The 18002-nt window shown below is 65.0% G+C and overlaps 3 protein-coding genes across 9 annotated transcripts; all 3 read left to right on the plus strand.

Moving 5' to 3' along the window:
* Window positions 1-851: 851 nt before the first annotated feature.
* Window positions 852-6609, plus strand: FES (FES proto-oncogene, tyrosine kinase). Of its 6 annotated transcripts, none has more exons than XM_056500183.1 (19): window positions 852-974; window positions 1752-1940; window positions 2025-2198; window positions 2265-2361; window positions 2710-2893; window positions 3045-3215; window positions 3292-3411; window positions 3487-3609; window positions 3674-3860; window positions 3941-4018; window positions 4229-4438; window positions 4524-4646; window positions 4825-4878; window positions 5004-5122; window positions 5316-5410; window positions 5498-5621; window positions 5721-5878; window positions 6076-6198; window positions 6299-6609. In XM_056500183.1, exons 1-19 carry the CDS (start codon window positions 852-854, stop codon window positions 6439-6441), a joined length of 2595 nt encoding a protein of 864 aa, XP_056356158.1. In that variant the 3' UTR covers window positions 6442-6609. The 6 variants fall into 6 exon arrangements, 5 of the variants coding, with proteins under 5 accessions (XP_056356158.1, XP_056356159.1, XP_056356163.1 ...); XM_056500184.1 differs by having other exon boundaries at window positions 3045-3182; XM_056500188.1 differs by having other exon boundaries at window positions 888-974; window positions 1693-1940; window positions 3045-3182.
* An 850-nt stretch (window positions 6610-7459) lies between these two features.
* On the plus strand, window positions 7460-15637 carry MAN2A2 (mannosidase alpha class 2A member 2). 2 transcript variants are annotated; one of them, XM_056499982.1, is made up of 23 exons: window positions 7460-7930; window positions 8110-8364; window positions 8471-8615; window positions 8708-8879; window positions 9421-9548; window positions 9676-9849; window positions 10151-10337; window positions 10421-10598; window positions 10741-10943; window positions 11174-11356; window positions 11553-11667; window positions 11815-11882; window positions 12038-12203; window positions 12442-12678; window positions 12768-12890; window positions 12981-13095; window positions 13172-13305; window positions 13406-13547; window positions 13716-13849; window positions 14126-14203; window positions 14474-14668; window positions 14755-14865; window positions 15022-15637. In XM_056499982.1, exons 1-23 carry the CDS (start codon window positions 7799-7801, stop codon window positions 15172-15174), a joined length of 3528 nt encoding a protein of 1175 aa, XP_056355957.1. In that variant the 5' UTR covers window positions 7460-7798; the 3' UTR covers window positions 15175-15637. The 2 variants fall into 2 exon arrangements, with proteins under 2 accessions (XP_056355957.1, XP_056355956.1); XM_056499981.1 differs by lacking the exon at window positions 14126-14203.
* Window positions 15638-16036: 399 nt separating this feature from the next.
* Window positions 16037-17880, plus strand: LOC130257480 (uncharacterized). Its single transcript, XM_056500029.1, has 3 exons — window positions 16037-16110; window positions 17155-17505; window positions 17632-17880. Exons 1-3 carry the CDS (start codon window positions 16037-16039, stop codon window positions 17849-17851), a joined length of 645 nt encoding a protein of 214 aa, XP_056356004.1. The 3' UTR covers window positions 17852-17880.
* The last annotated feature ends 122 nt before the right edge of the window (window positions 17881-18002 follow it).

An 18002-nucleotide genomic window follows, 5' to 3' on the forward strand; every position in this document is an offset into this window, starting at 1 on the left:
GAGCTGCTGCAGGCGTGGCCGCCCTGCTTTGCTCCGCTGTGGGAAGGCGAGTCAGCACAGCTCCCTCCTGACACACTTTCCCACGACTTCCTCTAGAAGTGGAGTAGGCCCGGCAGTTCCTGCAGGTGGCATTGAAACTTCTCTGTCCCCGGAGCCTCCCTGGCAGTCACAGGAGAGGGCTCAGGCCAAAGCACCCAGCGGTGGCCAGCTGAGCTGAGTGGAGCTGGCCCGGGCTGTGCTGCTGGGCAGTGGCAGTGGTGGTAGCAGTGGTGGTGGCAGTGGTGCAGTGGTGGTGGCAGTGGTGGTGGCAGTGGTGGTGGCTGCCCGGTGCGATGCAGCCAGGGCTGAGCAGTGCCCTCTGTGCAGCCTTTTGAAGCGGAGGTGCCCAGGGCTGTCACAGGGAGTGTGATCCTGGCTGTGTAATGCAGACTGGAAGCGAGGGCTGGGGATGGCACTGTGGGTGTCCACCAGCGGCTGCTCTGTCCTGCTGCCTTTCACGGTCACAAGGGCCAGGCTTGGGGATGGTGGCACGGTGGCCACCCTTCAGTGGGGCTGCACTCAGGGTCCTCCAGGTCCTGCAGTATCCTGGACACACAGGGACACGGAGCAGGGCTGGGAGTCAGGCAGCAGCAGGCACGGCTGAGGGGCTCTTCTGGGTGGGACTGGCTCTGAGTGGGGGCTCTGCAGGAGCAGTGGAGCCCCAGGTGCACAGGGCTGGACCTGGTGAAGTCAGGTCCTGCTGGGAGGGCTGGCGGGGCTGGGAACTGACGAGCTGCAGCAGAGCTGTGCTCTGGGTCGGCGCAGGGACTGGCAGGGAGGGGAGGAAGTGCAGGAAATCTCGCAATGGCTCTATGGTCAGCCCTGGGTTTCCTGTTCCTCCCCAGGAGCCAGAGCTGCACCAGGTCCAGACCGCACCAGTCCCGGCTCCAGCAGGACGCCAGCAGCAGCTCCACAACGAAGACCGAGCAGCAAACGTAGGTTGGAAGGATTGTGTCCTGGTGGGGTACTGGGAAAGACAGAGGGGACTCCTCTGCAGGGCTTGGGGGGTAGGTGTTGGTGAGATCAAGGGCTGTGCCAAGGGACATCCTGCCCTGTGCAGGGAGGTGCCCCAGCACTCTCCTGCTCCTGCTGCACTCCTTTTTTGGGGCAGGGCACCTGGGGACACCCACTGGGATCAGTTTTGCTCCCAGTGGCCTTACTGGAGTCCTGTGTGCTGGGATGTGCCCAGGTTCAGCTCCTTTCTCTGGGGCCCAGCACGCCCTTCTGCTTTTGCTGGCTTCCCACCAGTGCCCCGGCCCCTGGGGGCTCCCACAGTGTGGGCACAGGGGTGACAGTGCCGATGGGCAGGACAGGACTGGAGCTGCCAGAGAGGAGGGGCTGGTGCCTGGGGAGGGGGGCACGGCTGCAGCACCCTTGGGGAGCAGCCCTGAGCATGGCAGAGGTGACACCGTGTGCAGCTCCACACTTCCTCCTTCCCAGCACCATGCCCACAGGCCCCAGCTCCCACAGGGCTTGCAGCACTCGTACTGCTCTTTGAATGTGCTTTGCAAGGCTGTTTGCAGTGGCTGGGGGGTTGTCTGTGTGCACAGACTGAACGATGGGGCAGGAGGGTGTGAAATGCAAAGGGCCCCGGCCGCTGTGCAGGCAGTGCAGGGCAGCAGCTGTGGCTCAGGCTGTCCTGCTGCCCCACAGACTTCCCCTGGCTGGACAGCAGTGCCATGGGCTTTGGGCCAGAGCTGTGGTGCCCGCAGGGGCACAGTGCACTGCTGCGGCTGCAGGACGGGGAGCTGCAGCTCCTGGAGCTGATGAAGAAGTGGATGTCACAGCGGGCCAAGAGTGACCGGGAGTACGCAGGGATGCTGCACCACATGTTCTCCCAGCTGGAAAAGCAGGAGAGCGCTTGGCAGCTCCACGGCGACCGAGGCAGCCAGGTTGAGAAGGTAGGGATGCCCCAGGGTAGGGCAGAGCCCAGCGTGGGGCTGGAGGATGCACCTCTGTGCCATCGCTGGCGCTGTTTCTGGCAGTCCTGGTGGGTGCTGGTGAGCCGGACGGAGGCGCTGAGCCGGACGCTGCGGCGGCACGCGGAGGCGCTGGCGGCGGGGCCGCTGGCCAAGCTCGGCCTGCTGATCCGAGACAAGCAGCAGCTGCGCAAGGCCTTCAGCGAGCAGTGGCAGCAGCTCAGCCAGGACTACGGCCGGGTACGTGGGAGCCAGCAGGGAGCAGGAGGGTGTGCTGGGCCACTCCCTGACCGTGTCCCTCCGCAGACCACGCAGCAGGAGATGGAGAAGCTGAAGGCGCAGTACCGCAGCCTGGCTCGGGACAGCGCCCAGGCCAAACGCAAGTACCAGGAGGCCAGCAAAGGTGCCAGCCTGGCCCCTGTCCCCTCCTGACCTCCCAGCTTCCCTCATGGGTCAAGGATGGCTGGAGCACCCTGCACACTTTGGAAACAACAGCCCAGCCTGGAGGGGGTGGGGGTGCTGGGGCTGGGGAGCGTAGAGGGGAGCCTAGCCTGTCAAGAAGCCAGGGAGAAGTGTGGGGCCTTGGGACACCACGCTGTGGGTCAGGAGCATCCCCGTGTCACAGTGTAACCACCCCAGGCTTGGTCCCCCTGCCTGCCCTGAGAGCCTCTCCCAGCCCTCACCCTCTGAGCCCAGCCCCAGTGCCGGGACAGGTGATGTGCTTGGGGTTTTCCACAGCTTCTCTCCACAGACAAGGAGCGGGACAAGGCGAAGGAGAAGTATGTGCGCAGCCTCTGGAAGCTCTATGCCCTGCACAACCAGTATGTGCTGGCTGTGCAGGCAGCTGCACTGCACCACCAGCACCACTACCAGCGCGTGCTGCCCAGCCTGCACCAGTCCCTCTACGGTCTGCAGCAGGAGATGGTCCTCATCCTGTAAGAGCCCTGCCTGCCCTGCTGCCCATCCAGTGCCCCACTGCCCACCCCATGCCCCACTGCCCATCCTGTGCCCTGCTCCCAGCCCTGCACCCCACTGCCAACCCCTGGGCACCCTCGTGGCCCCCCAGAACCAGCAGTGCTCCCGCAGAAAGGAGATCCTCAGAGAGTACTGCAGCATCAGCAGCCTGGTACAGGAGGATATGTTGGCTGTGCACCAGGAGATTGCCAGTGCCATCCAGGCCATCGACCCTGCCACTGAGTACAGCAGCTTCATCCAGAGCCACCAGTATGGCTCCACGCAGCCGCAGCCTCTCTCGGGGTATGGCCCTGCTGCCCTCGGGTGGCAGCGGCCGGCGAGGGGCACGTGGAGGCAGAGCTGTGCTGGGTGCCCACAGGTACGAATCTGAGGTGCCCCCAGCTGTGTCCTTTGATGAGAGCCTGCTGGAGGACACGGAAAACCTGGTGCCGGGGGAGCTGCAGCTTAATGAGCTGACCCTTGAAAGTGTCCAGCACTGGTGAGTGGGACCAGCCGTGGGCAGGGCAGGGGAGGGGCACGGGCTGAGGCTCTTGCTGGCACACGTCTCTCGCAGCCTGACATCGGTGGAGGAGGAGCTGGTGGCCGCCACAGAGGCTGTGAGTATCAAGGAGCAGCAGATGCAGGAGCTGAAGGCAGAGATCCAGGACGAGGAGCAGGGCCGGAGCCCCGCGGAGCGGTGAGGAGCGGCGGGCGGGGCGAGGGGCGCGGGCAGCGGGTGCTGACCGCCCTGTCCCCCGCAGGGTGCACCTGCTGGGACGGCGGCAGGGGCTGCACGCGGCGCGGCAGCAGCTCGAGGGCTGCCTCTGTGCCCAGGCCAAGCTGCAGGCGCAGCGGGACCTGCTGGCCAGCAAGCTGGCGGAGCTGGGCACCAGGGAGCCCCTGCCCGCCCTGCCTCTGCCCGAGGATCGGCAGTCCGTCTCCTCCACGGTGAGCCAGCCCGGCCTCCTGCGCTCTGGCAGCTGCGGGGATGGGGGGCACAGCTGATGCTCAGCCCATCCCTCCTTCAGGAGCAGGAGCGGAGCGGGGCCAGCGCCCTGGAGACCCTCAAGAACCACATCACGGGCATCTTCAGCCCAAAGTACTCAGTGAGTCCCTGGGCACCTCTGGCCACCCTGCTCTCCACCCAGCTGCCTTGCTGAGTCGGTCCTCTCCTTTCTGGCTACAGTCCCCCTTGCTTCAGCACCTCCACATTCCGCTCCCACCTGCCCTGGGCACAGCATCCAGACACTGCTGCTGCCCCACCCCTGGCACAGCTCAGGAGCGTGCATGGCTGGGCTCACCTTGTCTCCTTCCAGCTGCCACCCCCCGTGCCCCTAATCCCCGACGTGCAGAAGCCGCTGTGCCAGCAGGTCTGGTACCACGGGGCCATCCCACGCTCGGAGGTGCAGGAGCTGCTGACCTGCAGCGGGGATTTCCTGGTGCGGGAGAGCCAGGGCAAGCAGGAGTACGTGCTCAGCGTGCTGTGGGACGGGCAGCCCCGGCACTTCATCATCCAGGCTGTCAATGTGAGTGACCACGAGCAGGGAGTGGCTGGGGTGGCCTTGCGTGGGCAGGCACAGGCTCCTGCCCATCACAGCCTCTCCCCTGCAGGACATGTTCCGGCTGGAGGGCGACTGCTTCCCCACCATCCCGCTGCTCATCCAGCACCTCCTGCAGAGCCAGCAGCCCATCACCCGCAAGAGTGGCATTGTCTTGGCCAGGGCTGTGCCCAAGGTGATTCAGGCAATGGGGAGCAGGATGGGGCAGGGACAGCTCTGCCCAGCCCTTCCTCCTGTCAATGGCTGGGCTGAGAGGCACAGACATGCTTCTCCAGTTAGACAGGGGGACTTGGACCTGGGGCTCTGCAGGGTGTGTGGGCCAGCAGCAGCTCACTGGTGTCTGTTTGCTGCAGGACAAATGGGTGCTCAATCACGAGGATGTGCTGCTGGGGGAACGCATTGGCCGGGTGAGATGGGGTGCAGTGGGGTCTGCAGGAGGGCAGGGCTGTCCTCGCAGGCTCTGCAGGAGGACAAGGGTTTCCTGATGTTCTGTGCATGGTGAACTGAGCCTGGCGCACCTGTGTCTCGGAAGGGTAACTTTGGGGAGGTGTTCAGCGGACGCCTGCGTGCTGACAACACCCCTGTTGCTGTGAAATCCTGCCGGGAAACCCTTCCTCCTGAGCTCAAGGCCAAGTTCCTGCAGGAAGCCAGGTCTGTGTGGCTGTTGGGCTTCTCCTGTCACTTCTGTCCATTCTTGGAGCTGTTTGACCCTGTTGGGACTGCAGCACCCTCGTGCTGTGTCCCTGGGCTGGCTGGGCAGAGTGCCCTGGGGATGGCAATGGGTGGCTTGTGCCCAGGGCAGCTGGGCCCCCTGCATTCACAGTGCCCATCCTTGTCCCCACAGGATTCTCAAGCAGTACAGGCACCCCAACATCGTGCGGCTCATCGGTGTCTGCACGCAGAAACAGCCCATTTACATTGTCATGGAGCTGGTGCAGGGTGAGTGGCCCCATCCCCACGGTCCCCAGGGGTGGGTGAGCCTGCCAGGTGTGCCTGGGCACCCACCCCTCTGCAATCTGGGCACAGGGGGGGACTTCCTGACCTTCCTGCGCAGTGAGGGTCCCCACCTCCGCGTGAAGGAGCTGGTCAAGATGACGGAGAATGCTGCTGCTGGCATGGAGTACCTGGAGAGCAAGCACTGCATCCACAGGTGGGCCCTGGCAGGAGAGGGGGAGCCTGGAATCCTCACCACCCCCTCCCCTGCCAGGTGGAGCCCAGGGACATGGCTGATTGCTTGGGGCTGTCTCAGGGACCTGGCTGCTCGCAACTGCCTGGTGACGGAGAGGAACACCCTGAAGATCAGTGATTTTGGGATGTCACGGGAGGAGGAGGATGGCATCTATGCCTCCACAGGGGGCATGAAGCAAATCCCTGTCAAGTGGACGGCCCCTGAAGCACTCAATTATGGTACAGGATGGAGCTGGGCATGGCCTGGCACGCCCAGCTTATCTGGGAGCCAGGAGTCTGGCACTATCCCCCTCCCACACACCTGGTCCTGGGGAGGGAGGCAGAGACCCTGAGCACCTCAGCAGCACGGGCACAGCTGGGCAGTAGTGACACACGTGTCCCCTGCCAACACGATTCGTCCTGCCCCGTGTCCCCAGGCCGATACAGCTCAGAGAGTGATGTCTGGAGCTTTGGGATCCTGCTGTGGGAAGCCTTCAGCCTGGGTGCCGTGCCCTATGCCAACCTCAGCAACCAGCAGACGCGGGAGGCAGTGGAGCAGGGTAGGGCACACGGCTGGGGCTGGCTCCACGAGCTGTGGGATGGCCCAGGCGGGGCTGTGGGCGTGCGGGGCGGTGATCCATGTCCCCCTGCTGGGCCCAGGTGTGCGGCTGGAGCCTCCCGAGCTGTGCCCTGAGGAGGTGTACCAGCTGATGAAGCGCTGCTGGGAGTACGAGCCCCGCAAGCGGCCCAGCTTCAGCACCATCCACCAGGAGCTCACTACCATCCGCAAGAGGCACCGGTGACAGGAGCAGCGGGGGCCCTGGACCCGCCCGTGGCCGTGCCTGGGGCACAGCAGAGCCCTGTGTGGGCAGCGGGTGCTGCAGGGTGGCTGTGTGTGCTTGAGCCCCAGGCTGGGACACGGCACCCACAGCTTCTGCCTCCTCTTGTACAATAAACACACGAGCTCTGCAGCTGTGAGTCTGGGAGCTGCGAGGGGACACGGACTTGTACTGCACTGGGAAAGGGCACTGGGACATGGCACTGGGACAGGGCACTGGGGCGGGGCACAGTAATGATCACAGGATAGGACACTGTGACAGGGCACACGGTGCACCCGCATGGAGCATCAAGGTGAAGTACCAGGACGGGTAGAACTGGCATGGGGAGTACTGAGACAGGACACTGGGGCTGAGGGATGCACCGGGACCCTGGGACAGGGCACCGCGACAGGGATCAGGGACAGGGTACCGGGACGAGGCACACCAGGATGGGGCACACCGGGTCAGGGATCAGGGACAGGGTACCGGGATGGGGCACACCGGGATGGGGCACACCAGGAATGGGAACCGGGATGGGCACCGGCATCTCGGCTCGGCTGCGGGCGGTGGTGACCGCTGCCGCTCCCGGAGCAGCGCGGTCCCGGCCGGTTCGGTGTCGGTTCGGTGCCGGTTCGGAGCCGCCTCCGGGCCCGGCGCGGCGGGCAGAGCGCGGGGCGGGGCCCGGCCCGTTCGGTTCGGAGCCGGTTCGCTGCCGGTTCCCGTGCCTCGGCCAGTTCGGAGCCGGTTCGGTGCCGGTTCGCAGCCGGTTCGGAGCCGCCCCCGGGCCCGGCGCGGCGGGCGGAGCGCGGGGCGGGGCCCGGCCCGTTCGGTTCGGTGCCGGTTCGCAGCCGGTTCGGAGCCGCCCCCGGGCCCGGCGCGGCGGGCGGAGCGCGGGGCGGGGCCCGGCCCGTTCGGTTCGGTGCCGGTTCGCAGCCGGTTCGGAGCCGCCCCCGGGCCCGGAGCGGCGGGCGGAGCGCGGGGCGGGGCCCGGTCTGGCCTGGCCCATCGCGGCGGCCCCGGCGGGCGATGCGAGGCCCCGGCCGGGCTGCGGAGCCGACCCGGGTCCGGCGGTGCCGCTGTCGGTGCTTGCCCGGGCTCTGCCGCCGCTCCCCGGCCCGAACCGGCCCGGCCCGGCCCGGCGGGGCCTGAGCGCGGCCCGGGCGCTGCCGGCTGTGCGCGGCCTCTCCGTGCCCGGCCCGGCCCGGCCCGTCGGCACAGATAAACAGCCCGCAGCGGATTAAGGCAGGCAGGACGCGTGAGGGCTCTCGGAGGAGGCGGCAGGAGGCCGCGCTGCCCGGCCCGGCTCCCCCGGCCCGGCAGGTGAGTCCCGCAGCCCTTCGGCATGAAGCTCAAGAAGCAGGTGACGGTGTGTGGAGCTGCCATCTTCTGCGTGGCCGTCTTCTCCCTCTACTTGATGCTGGACCGGGTACAGCATGACCCCACACGGCACCAGAGCGGGGGCAACTTCCCCAGGGTGAGTTTGGAGGGGCTGGGGTGAGTGAGAGCGGCCCTGGGATGGCAAACAGGGACATTCAGCCAGGGAAATCACGGGGAGCCAGCCCTGGCCTCGGGGCATTAAGGTGCCAGGGCCTAGACTGGCTCCCCACCGCTCTGGGTGACCTCTTGCCCCTCGCTTTGTCCTCTGTGCCCCAGAGCCAGATCTCGGTGCTGCAGAACCGCATCGAGCAGCTGGAGCAGCTGCTGGAGGAGAACCACGAGATCATCAGCCACATTAAGGACTCGGTGCTGGAGCTGACAGCCCATGCGGAGGGGCAGCCAGCACTGCCCCAGCGCCCCCTGAACAGCTCCTGGGTGCTCCCCGCTGAGAGTCGCCCAAGTTTCCTCTCCGTGTCCCCACAAGACTGCCAGTTTGCTCTAGGAGGCAAAGGACAGAGCCCAGACCTGCAGGTGAGGGGCTGGTGGCTCTGCTGGTGTGAGGGGTCCGTACCTGGGCACCCGTGGGGTCCTGGCTCTGCTCTTTCAGGGGTCTCTCAGCCCTGTCTCCTACCCGCAGATGCTAGCTGTGTACTCCCTGCTGCCATTTGACAACCAGGATGGTGGTGTCTGGAAACAGGGCTTTGACATCACCTACGAGCCCAATGAGTGGGACACAGAGCCTCTGCAGGTGTTTGTGGTGCCACACTCCCACAATGACCCAGGTGAGACGCAGGGGTTGGCCCAGCCTCTGCTACCCTGCAGTGCTGGCAGGGAAGCCTGGGCCCCCCTCAGTGACTCCCACCTGTGCTGTCAGGCTGGATCAAGACTTTTGACAAGTACTACTACGACCAGACGCAGCACATCCTCAACAGCATGCTGCTGAAGATGCAGGAGGACCCGCGCCGGCGCTTCATCTGGTCCGAGATCTCCTTCTTTTCCAAGTGGTGGGACAACATCAGTGCCCAGAAGCGGGCTGCTGTGCGCAGGTAGGGCTGCCAGCTGGCCCCACTGCCCACCTGGCTCCCTACAGCGTAGGGTGTGTGAAGGAAGTGCCCTAGGGACTGGAAAGCTGACTGGGCTGCTTTCAGCATGGGGTGCCCTCAGACTGCCAGCAGTCTCCCAGTGCCATCAGATGTCAGAGCCACTGCCATGTGGGGTGAGGGATGGGGGAGACAGATCTTGCTCTGGGCCCTGTGCTGACTGGGCTGGAACTTGTGTGCAAGGCCCAGGGCACCCATGGAAGGGGAGGAGACCTGGAGAGCAGGATTCTGTGGTGAGACAAGGCCCCCTTGTGTGCCCCGTGCCCCAAGAGCGTTGGGATGGAGGACACAGAGGAAGGTGTGTGGGAATGGGCTCTGGCTGACGTTGGGGTGTGGAGAGATGAATCTCTGCATGGGGACAGCATGACAAGGGGGAAATGGCAGTGGCAGCTGCAGGTAGACTGTAGGTGTCTCAGAGCAGGGGGACTCTGCAATGGGTGTGTGGCTCATGCAGGGCTCTGGTCACATCTTGGGTGTCCCCTCACAGGCTGGTGGGCAATGGGCAGCTGGAGATGGTGACGGGTGGCTGGGTGATGCCTGATGAGGCTAATTCCCACTACTTCGCCATGATTGACCAGCTGATCGAGGGCCACCAGTGGCTGGAGAAGAACATTGGTGAGAGCTGGGTAGATGCTTGCTGGGGGCCTGCATAAAGTGCTGCAGGCCTCCAGGTGCTGACAGGACCCTCCTCACGGGAGGTGCTGCTGCCCAGCACGGGGCTGACAGGTGTCTGTGTTCCTAGGTGTGACACCGCGGTCGGGCTGGGCCGTGGACCCCTTTGGGTACAGCTCCACCATGCCCTACCTGCTGAAGCGCTCCAACCTGACGGCCATGCTCATCCAGCGTGTGCACTACACCATCAAGAAGCACTTTGCTGCCACCCAGAACCTGGAGTTCATGTGGAGGCAGACGTGGGGTGAGGTGCTGCCGGGAGGGGACTGCAGAGGGGGCCCTGTGGGGCAGGTGGTGGCAGAGAATGGCTACCAGCCACTTTCCTGTGCAGATGAGCCGAACAGTGGGAGGCAGTGTCTCTGCCCTGTGGGCCAGCCTCAGGGTGACTTTCCACATGCCACCATGTCCAGCAGCACACTGGTGGAGGCTGCTGTGCCCTCTGAGCTCCGAACTCTGCTCTGTCAGACCGCTGTCTTTGGGCCCCGCTGCTCAGGGATAGGCAAGGGAGAGCCATTGCTGCCACTCACCTGTCCTTGGTCCCACAGATCCAGACAGCAGCACCGACATCTTGTGCCACATGATGCCCTTCTACAGCTACGATGTGCCCCACACCTGCGGGCCGGACCCCAAGATCTGTTGCCAGTTTGACTTCAAGCGCTTGCCTGGGGGCCGGATCAACTGTCCCTGGAAGGTGCCTCCTCGCGCCATCACCGACGCCAACGTGGCAGAGCGGTGAGTGCAGCAGGGCCAGGGGCACGCAGCTCCCAGCCCTGTGGGCCACCAGGGACCAGCCTCATGCCCTGGCCCCCGTACAGAGCCCAGCTGCTGCTGGACCAGTACCGCAAGAAGTCCAAGCTGTACCGCAGCAAGGTGCTGCTGGTGCCCCTGGGAGATGATTTCCGCTATGACAAGCCACAGGAGTGGGACGCCCAGTTCCTCAACTACCAGCGCATCTTTGACTTTCTCAACTCCCGGCCTGACCTCCACGTCCAGGTATGTGTGGGGAGCTCTGTGGGGCTGGGGGCAGCTGGAAGCCACAGCAGAGCACAGTTGGAGGAATGAGCAGTCCTGAGAGGGGTGATAAGAGCCTCCACTGCAGGAGCCCTGGCTCAGGACTGCATGTGCTGTCTTGCAGGCACAGTTTGGCACACTCTCTGACTACTTTGATGCCTTGTACAAGAAAGTGGGCATTGTGCCAGGGATGAGGCCACCCGGGTTCCCAGTTCTAACAGGGGATTTCTTCTCCTACGCGGACCGGGAGGATCACTACTGGACAGGATACTTCACCTCCCGGCCGTTCTACAAGAGCCTGGACCGGGTGCTGGAGTCCCACCTCCGGTGAGGGGCAGTGGGCTGGTCCGTGGGGCACAGGAGGTGTGCAGGGGGCAAGGGTGAGGGGTGTCTGGGCAGTATCTGGGAGCTCAACCCCTGGTCTGCGCCAGCTGCCAGCACACTGGACTGGTGCACACACAGTGCCAAACGCTCACCCAGTCCCAGGGCAGTGGGTGCCTTGCCACCCCGCTCCCTGCAGAAGGGCAGGGACCCTCAGTGCCTCTGTCCTCGTGCAGGGGGGCAGAGATCCTGTACAGCCTGGCTCTGGCCCAGGCCCGCCGTGCCGGTGCCGATGGCAGGTACCCGCGCTCCGACTACGCCCTGCTGACCAACGCTCGCCGCAACCTGGGCCTCTTCCAGCACCACGACGCCATCGCTGGCACCGCCAAGGAGGCCGTGGCTGTGGACTATGGAGTCCGGTGTGTGTGGGGCCAGGCTGTCCTCAGAGCCTGTCTCAGAGTGGGGTGGTGAGCTCGAGGCTGGGAATGGGAATAGCTAGGTATGGGGGTGCTGTGGGGAGGTCCTCCCTCTCGTGGGGAGATGTAGAGGGTGTTGGGGCAGTCCTGGGGCAGTTGGGGGTGATGGTCCCAGGTGGCTCACTCTGCCTCTGCCCAGGCTGCTCCACTCCCTCACCAACCTCAAGCGTGTCATCATCAATGCTGCGCACTACCTTGTGCTGGGGGACAAGGACACGTACCACCACAACCCGGCTGAACCGTTCCTTGGCATGGTGAGCAGCACCAGCCCCTGGCTCCCTGCACTCTGTCCCCATGCCCCCGGGAGCAATTCCATGCTGCAGAGTCCAGGAAATGTCCCCATGTCCTTGGGCCTAGCTGCAGGGGGTTGGGCACACCCTTACTCTACTATTCCTCCCCAGGATGAGACACGCTCCAGCCAGGACTCTCTCCCAGAGAGGACAGTGATCAAACTGGACACCTCACCTCGGTAGGGCCTCCTGCCTTGCTCTGGGGACTTAGGTGACTGTGGGGAGGCAGTGAGGGGGTACCTGTGAAGCTGTGGGTAGGATCTGTGGGTAGTGTGGGGTGTGGGACATCTGGATGCTGTGAGGCTGGGATGCCATCCCTGTGTTACTCCTGCAGGTTCCTGGTGGTGTTCAACCCACTGGAGCAGGAGCGCCTGACTGTGGTGCCGGTGCTGGTGGACACCCCCCATGTGCGTGTGCTCTCCGAGGAGGGGCAGCCCCTGCCCTCCCAGCTCAGTGCAGTGTGGAACTCTGCCACGGATGTGGTGCCCGATGTCTACCAGGTATGGGGTGCCCCACAGCCACAGCCCATGTGTGCCAGCCTGCCATCCCGCACACTACCAGGACACACCGACAGCCCTGCTCAACCCCTGCCCCACAACACGAGATCCCACAGCTGTGGAACCCCCAGGTCCCCTGCAGGTCCCTCTTCAGCAGAGGCCGAGCAGGGTCTGTGCCCCACTGACCCCCAGCCGTTCCCCAGACGTGGGGGGCTGGCTCAGGTCCCCACGCTGCCTGCAGGTGTCTGTCCTGGCCCGCCTGCCCGCGCTGGGGCTGCGTGTGCTGCAGCTGCACAAGTCTTTGGACGGCCATGCCACGCCGAGGGCCTCCACGCGCCTGTACCTGCACGGCCGGGACGTGTCCGTGCGCCAGCCCCAGGCTGTGCCCCTGCACGTCTTCCCGGCTGCTGCTGAGGACTTCTGCCTGGAGAACCAGCACCTGCAGGCCTGCTTCTTGGGGCGCACGGGGCTGCTGCAGGTGAGTGCAGGGCTCTGACAGGGCAGGGGGTGCAGGAGGAGAGGGGTGCATCCCACTGCTTCTCACTGCTGTGCTGGCCACACCCGCAGAGCCTGCGCCAGGCTGGGGAGCAGCAGGTGCACAGGGTCAGCAGCGAGTTTCTCGTCTACGGCACCAGGACCTCCAAGGACAAAAGTGGGGCCTATCTCTTCCTGCCTGATGGCGAGGCCAAGGTACGGGGTCCACCCCTGGAAGCCAGCTGACAGCTGTGCCACAGGATGGTCCTCAGGCAGCAGCCTCAGCACAGCTGTCCCTCCCCCCAGCCCTACACTCCCAGGGACCCCCCAGTAGTGCGGGTGATGGAGGGACCCCTCTTCTCAGAGGTTTCCAGCTACTACCAGCATGTCCAGACCGTGGTGCGGCTGTACAATGTGCCAGGTGAGATCTTGAGGCTGTGCCAGTGTCCCTAGCCCAGGGTTGCCTGTGGGGCTCAGCCCTCACTGCCTACCCACAGGGGTGGAGGGCCTGTCCCTGGATGTGTCCTGCCTGGTGGACATCCGTGACCACATCAACAAGGAGCTGGCCCTGCGCTTCAGCACTGACATTGAGAGTGATGACACCTTCTTCACGGACCTCAATGGTTTCCAGGTATGCAGCAGCCTGAGGAGGGACAGCAGCTACCCACAGGGGGACAGTGCTCCGGCACTGTGGGAGCCACTTCTGGCCACTACTCTGTATCCCTTGGCAGATCCAGGCCCGCAGGTACCAGCGGAAGCTGCCACTGCAGGCCAACTTCTACCCGATGCCTGCCATGGCCTACATCCAGGACGTGCAGAGTCGCCTGACACTGCTCACTGCCCAGGCCCTGGGGGTCTCCAGCCTCCACAGCGGTGAGCCAGGGGCTGTGCTTGGGCAGCTGCTGTGCAGCTAGGGCTGTTCTCCCCAAGGGGAGCACGGGAGGAGGGCTGCAGGCTGGGCAGGGTCCTGCTGCCTCTGGGGGCTCCGTGCTGTGGGGTGTTGCTGGTAAAGCCTGGGCTGCAGGGACTCGCTCTCCACAGGCCAGCTGGAGGTGATCCTGGATCGGCGCCTCATGCAGGATGACAACCGGGGCCTGGGCCAGGGGCTGAAGGACAACAAGCGCACCTGCAACCGGTTCCGGCTGCTGCTGGAGCGCCGCAGCACTGCCAGCAAGGTGCTGGGACGGGAAAGCCCAGCCCTGCCTTGGGGTGGAGCAGGGCAGAGGCATTTGCATCACATGGGCAAGCCACACATGTGATGGGATGCAGTGTCCTCTCCCCTCTTGTCCCATGGTGCTGGCACTGGGCAGGGATGGGCCTGGAGCAGGGGGCATGGGGAGAGCAGGATGTGCAGTGGGGTCTGTCCCTGAGGAGCCATGTTGCCCTCATAATCACAGTGTTCTTGTCCCATCCCCTCGCTGCCCTCTGCGTGTGCTGTGCCACCCATTCAGAGCTCCGGCTTCTTTTCCAAACTGGTCTCCATGTTTAAAGCCTTGAGCTTCCCTGGCACCAGAACTGGCAGCCCCGAGGTAATGGCCAGCCTGGCCCTGCTGTCTCTCCCTGTCTTGTGCACTAGCTGCTAGCCACTAGTCTAGCCAGCCTTGTAGCAGGTCTGTAGCTTTACCATCTCTAGCTGGGTCTTGTTTGGGTACTGGGGTGGGGGGACCTGCCTGGGCAGGGGCAGCTCTGTGCTGGCAGGTGCCTGGTCTCGAGGCACTGCTGGAAGTGGGGTTCTGTGGGCCTGCCCAGGCTCTGTCTGGCTTCCTGGGCCCATGTTTGACCCATGTGCTGCTTGGCAGGTGCAGGATGAGCGCCCCATCAGCTTCCCATCCCTGCTGAGCCACTTCACCTCCGTGCACCTGAATGCTGAGGCCTTGGTCATGCCAGTGGCGCTGGAGAAGCTGGCCCTGCCAGCCCTGCGCTCCTTTGTGCCCCTGGCCACCACCCTTCCCTGCGACTTCCACATCCTCAACCTGCGGACACTGCAGGCAGAGGTGAGCTGTGGCCCAGGGCCCATGGGGCTCTGGTGGGCTCTTGCCCCTGTCCCCAGTGTTGTGCCTCACACTCCAACTCCCTGCAGGATGACTCACTACCATCAGCTGAGGCAGCCCTGATCCTGCACCGAAAAGGCTTTGACTGCAGCCTGGAGGCCAAGAACCTGGGCTTCAACTGCACCACCAGCCAGGGCAAGGTAGGGCCTGGCTGCCCCCACACCCCCACTGGGTCAGAGCTGGGCTGGGACCTCGGCATGGCAGTCATGGCGTGTGTCAGGCTGTCCTGGGCAGAGTGCTGTCCAGGCATCACATCCTCACCTGGACCTCTCCTCTTCCTCCTCCTCTATCCCCAGCTGTCTCTGGGAGGCCTGTTCCAGGGGCTGGAGCTGGGCTCCCTGCAGCCCACCTCGCTGACGCTCATGTACCCGCTGGGCACAGCCTCCAACAGCACTAACATCCACCTGGAGCCCATGGAAATCGCCACGTTCCGCATCCGCCTGGGGTAGTGTGGAGCCGGACGGGATGGAGTGGCTGGACAGCACAGGAACAGCACAGTGCAGCAGTGGAGCAGGGCCAGCAGTACTGTGGCATGGGCAGGAGCCAGACTGCCTGAGGCTGCTGCTGCCACTTTCTAATTTATTAGTTCCACGTTCTCAGATTTTGGAATGAACTGCTGTGGCAGGGCTGGACGCAGGGCCAGATGGGCAGAGCGTGGCTGGGGAGGGCAGCAGGGTGGGCTCTGCTGCTGCTGGTGGCACAGACACTGCTGCCCTGCCACATTCACAGGCTGCCCCGGAATGTGGCCACCCTGGTGGCTGGGGCAGGGGCCCCTGCAGGGCTCCCCCTGACTGGCGTGGCAGCAAGGGGAGGCCAGGAGCACCTGGTGTTGGGCAACTGCCTGAGGACGTGCTGTGGACTTGGGACTGAGCTCTCCTGGAGCTCTTGGGAAACACAAGGCTGTTTCCAAGGGCTCTGGTCTGTGTGTGGTTTGTGGCTCTCACTCAGGGGAGTGGGAACGGTGTGCTGTGGGGAGACAGGGCAGCACTCTGAGGCAGGCAGAGGCCAGCTTGAAGATGTGGCCAGGAGCCCCAGGCACCTGTGAGAGGCTGGTGGCATGGCCAGGCCCAGCTGTGCTTGGGGGCAGGCAGTGCCTGGTGCTGGGCAAGAGCCAGGGGGATGGGAGTGAGTTCCTTGTGCAGGCAGCACTGTCTGGGTGAAGCGTGGGAATGCCTCCCCCAACTCCAGAGCCTCTAGAACCTTTTCAGAGTGAGCCTGGCAGTCCACTCTGCTGAGCTTCGGTGGCTGACTCGCAGCTAATTACACCATGTCACCAGAGCATCCTCCTGGTTGCTGTGGGAACCACGTGCCATGCTTCCTGGCCCCCTGGGGCTACTTACTGCCCAGGGTGCCAGCAGGGAGGGCATTGGGAAGGATTGGATGAGGTAGAGAACTGCCTCAGCTCTGGCTTGGTTGGGTTGAACTGGCTGAGCTTAGAGGTCTTCTCCAACCTAAATGATTTTGCCTGTGATTCCACGATTCCTGCACAACCCCCAGCACATCCACATACCATGGGCTTGGCCCCTGGAAGCTCAGCACCTCGCAGTGCTTGCCCTGTGCCCTGGCCTGGTCCACTGCCCTTTCAGGGACTCCCAGGATGGACCCAGGTGCCCAACTGGGGCCCTGGATGTGGCAGTTGGTGCCCTGCATCCAGCTGGGAAAGGAGCCTGGTGTCCTACTGCTGGCCCCAGAAGCTCATTAGTGATGCTCCCGCCTCCACCCGGGTCCCTGTGGACAAGGAGAGTGCAGGAGGCTCTAATGGCTCTGAGCAGCCCTTGGTGGAGGCTGTGATGGAGGCGGGAGCAGGAGGGGCTGTGGTTTCTGCCTCTACTGGAGCCAGAACTGCCTCTGCCCAGGGCTGGCCAGGAAGATGCGGGATGGGCACCTGCTCCAGCTGCTCCTTACCACGGCTCTGTTCCCCAGCATCCTTGGGACAGGTACAGCCCCATTCCTGCCCCTGCTGTTCCCTGAGCCCATCCCTGATGGGGCCTTGGCCCTTGAGGGTTGCTGCCCTGAGGCCCCAAATGGAGGTTAGGGGTCTGTGCTGGGGGGCAGTGGTGTGCAGTGAGAGGTGGTGGTCCCTGCTGGGGATGGTGCTGGGGTTACTCCCACTGCAGCACATCTGTGGGGTCTGAGTGCTGTCCCTGTGGGGTGATGGGGAATAGGGAGGGGGTTCAGCACGGGGGATGGGGGCTGACCTGATGTCCCGGGGGCTTTTCCCTCCTCTCTGCCTCCATCGCCGCCCTTGTCCGTGTTTGCCCTTGCTGAGGCCTGGGCGAGCACTGGAGGTCACGGCACACACAGGGCAGTGCCGGCGAGCTCTGCCCGGCCAGTGCTGCCTCCTGGGGTGTAGCCCACTCTGAGGGCTGGGCCGGGTCCCTGTGCCACGGTAGCCAGGCTGTGAGCCCCCAGCCCAGCCCAGCCCCGCTGGCACTGGGCAGGCTCTGCTCTGCTGCATCACCGAGCCCATCTCATGGAGCTGGCAGCCCGTCCTGCAGCCACTGCACGGTTTCCCTGGTTCCCGGCCCTCTCCAACGCCCCGTCCCCGCTGCAGCCGTGCAGAACCTGCAGGTGCAGAACCTGCACCTCTGCGAGGGCTACGTGGGCCCCGACGGCCGCTCCCACTCCGGCTTCTACTGCCCGCGCCTGACCGACCCCCCGGGCCACCGCTACTGCTGCCGGCCCAGCCCGGCCGCTCTCAAGTCCTGCTGCTCTCAGCGGGCGCTGGAAGCCCTCACCGGGGTGAACCTGTCCAGCCTGGCCAGCCCTGGTCTGCTCCGGTGAGGAGGGGGGCCCTGGGGGCTGCTGGCACGCCCAGGGGCTGGGGTGGCCTTTGGGGCCCTCCCCGGTACCGCCGCGCCTCGGGAGGGTCGCGGCTGCACCTCCTGAACTGCCGCACCCCGCAGGAACCCGCTGGCCCTGCCTTTCGTGGGGCTCTACGGGCTCCTCGTCCTCCTGCTCATGGCCATCGACCTCTGCCACTTCTGCCGGAGCCGCCGCTGCCACCTCCGCCGCCTGCTGCCCGGTGCCTGTCGCGCGGCGCGCCGAGCCCCGCGGGGGCACCGGGCCGGCACCCGGCCTGCCCGCGGTGCCGCCGGGCTGACCCGGCCCAGCCGCGCCTGCTGAGCGCACGGCAGGGCAGGGGGTGCACGGGGGGACTCGCACCGGGGTCCCCGGGGACATTGGGTGGGGATACGAGGGGTGTACGGGGGGGACACTCGCTCCCGGGTTTAACTACGGGAGTTGTACCGGGGAACGCTTGCTCCCCGGTTTAAGT

This window comes from Oenanthe melanoleuca, chromosome 10 (genome assembly GCF_029582105.1).
Source record: "Oenanthe melanoleuca isolate GR-GAL-2019-014 chromosome 10, OMel1.0, whole genome shotgun sequence".
Classification (NCBI taxonomy): Eukaryota; Metazoa; Chordata; class Aves; order Passeriformes; family Muscicapidae; genus Oenanthe; species Oenanthe melanoleuca.

What these genes read in the sequence shown, in the direction of transcription:
- MAN2A2 (XM_056499982.1), top strand. Translation starts at nt 7,799, where the DNA reads ATGAAGCTCAAGAAGCAGGTGACGGTGTGTGGAGCTGCCATCTTCTGC. An exon ending in CTGAACCGTTCCTTGGCATG is followed by an intron (nt 11,668 to 11,814) that starts GTGAGCAGCACC and finishes ATTCCTCCCCAG; the next exon opens with GATGAGACACGCTCCAGCCA. An exon ending in TGCCTGATGGCGAGGCCAAG is followed by an intron (nt 12,891 to 12,980) that starts GTACGGGGTCCA and finishes CCCTCCCCCCAG; the next exon opens with CCCTACACTCCCAGGGACCC.
- FES (XM_056500183.1), top strand. Translation starts at nt 852, where the DNA reads ATGGTCAGCCCTGGGTTTCCTGTTCCTCCCCAGGAGCCAGAGCTGCAC. An exon ending in ACGAAGACCGAGCAGCAAAC is followed by an intron (nt 975 to 1,751) that starts GTAGGTTGGAAG and finishes TGGTGCCCGCAG; the next exon opens with GGGCACAGTGCACTGCTGCG. An exon ending in TCAGCCAGGACTACGGCCGG is followed by an intron (nt 2,199 to 2,264) that starts GTACGTGGGAGC and finishes GTCCCTCCGCAG; the next exon opens with ACCACGCAGCAGGAGATGGA.
- LOC130257480 (XM_056500029.1), top strand. Translation starts at nt 16,037, where the DNA reads ATGCTTCCTGGCCCCCTGGGGCTACTTACTGCCCAGGGTGCCAGCAGG. An exon ending in ATTGGGAAGGATTGGATGAG is followed by an intron (nt 16,111 to 17,154) that starts GTAGAGAACTGC and finishes CCCAGCCCCGCT; the next exon opens with GGCACTGGGCAGGCTCTGCT. An exon ending in GCCAGCCCTGGTCTGCTCCG is followed by an intron (nt 17,506 to 17,631) that starts GTGAGGAGGGGG and finishes CGCACCCCGCAG; the next exon opens with GAACCCGCTGGCCCTGCCTT.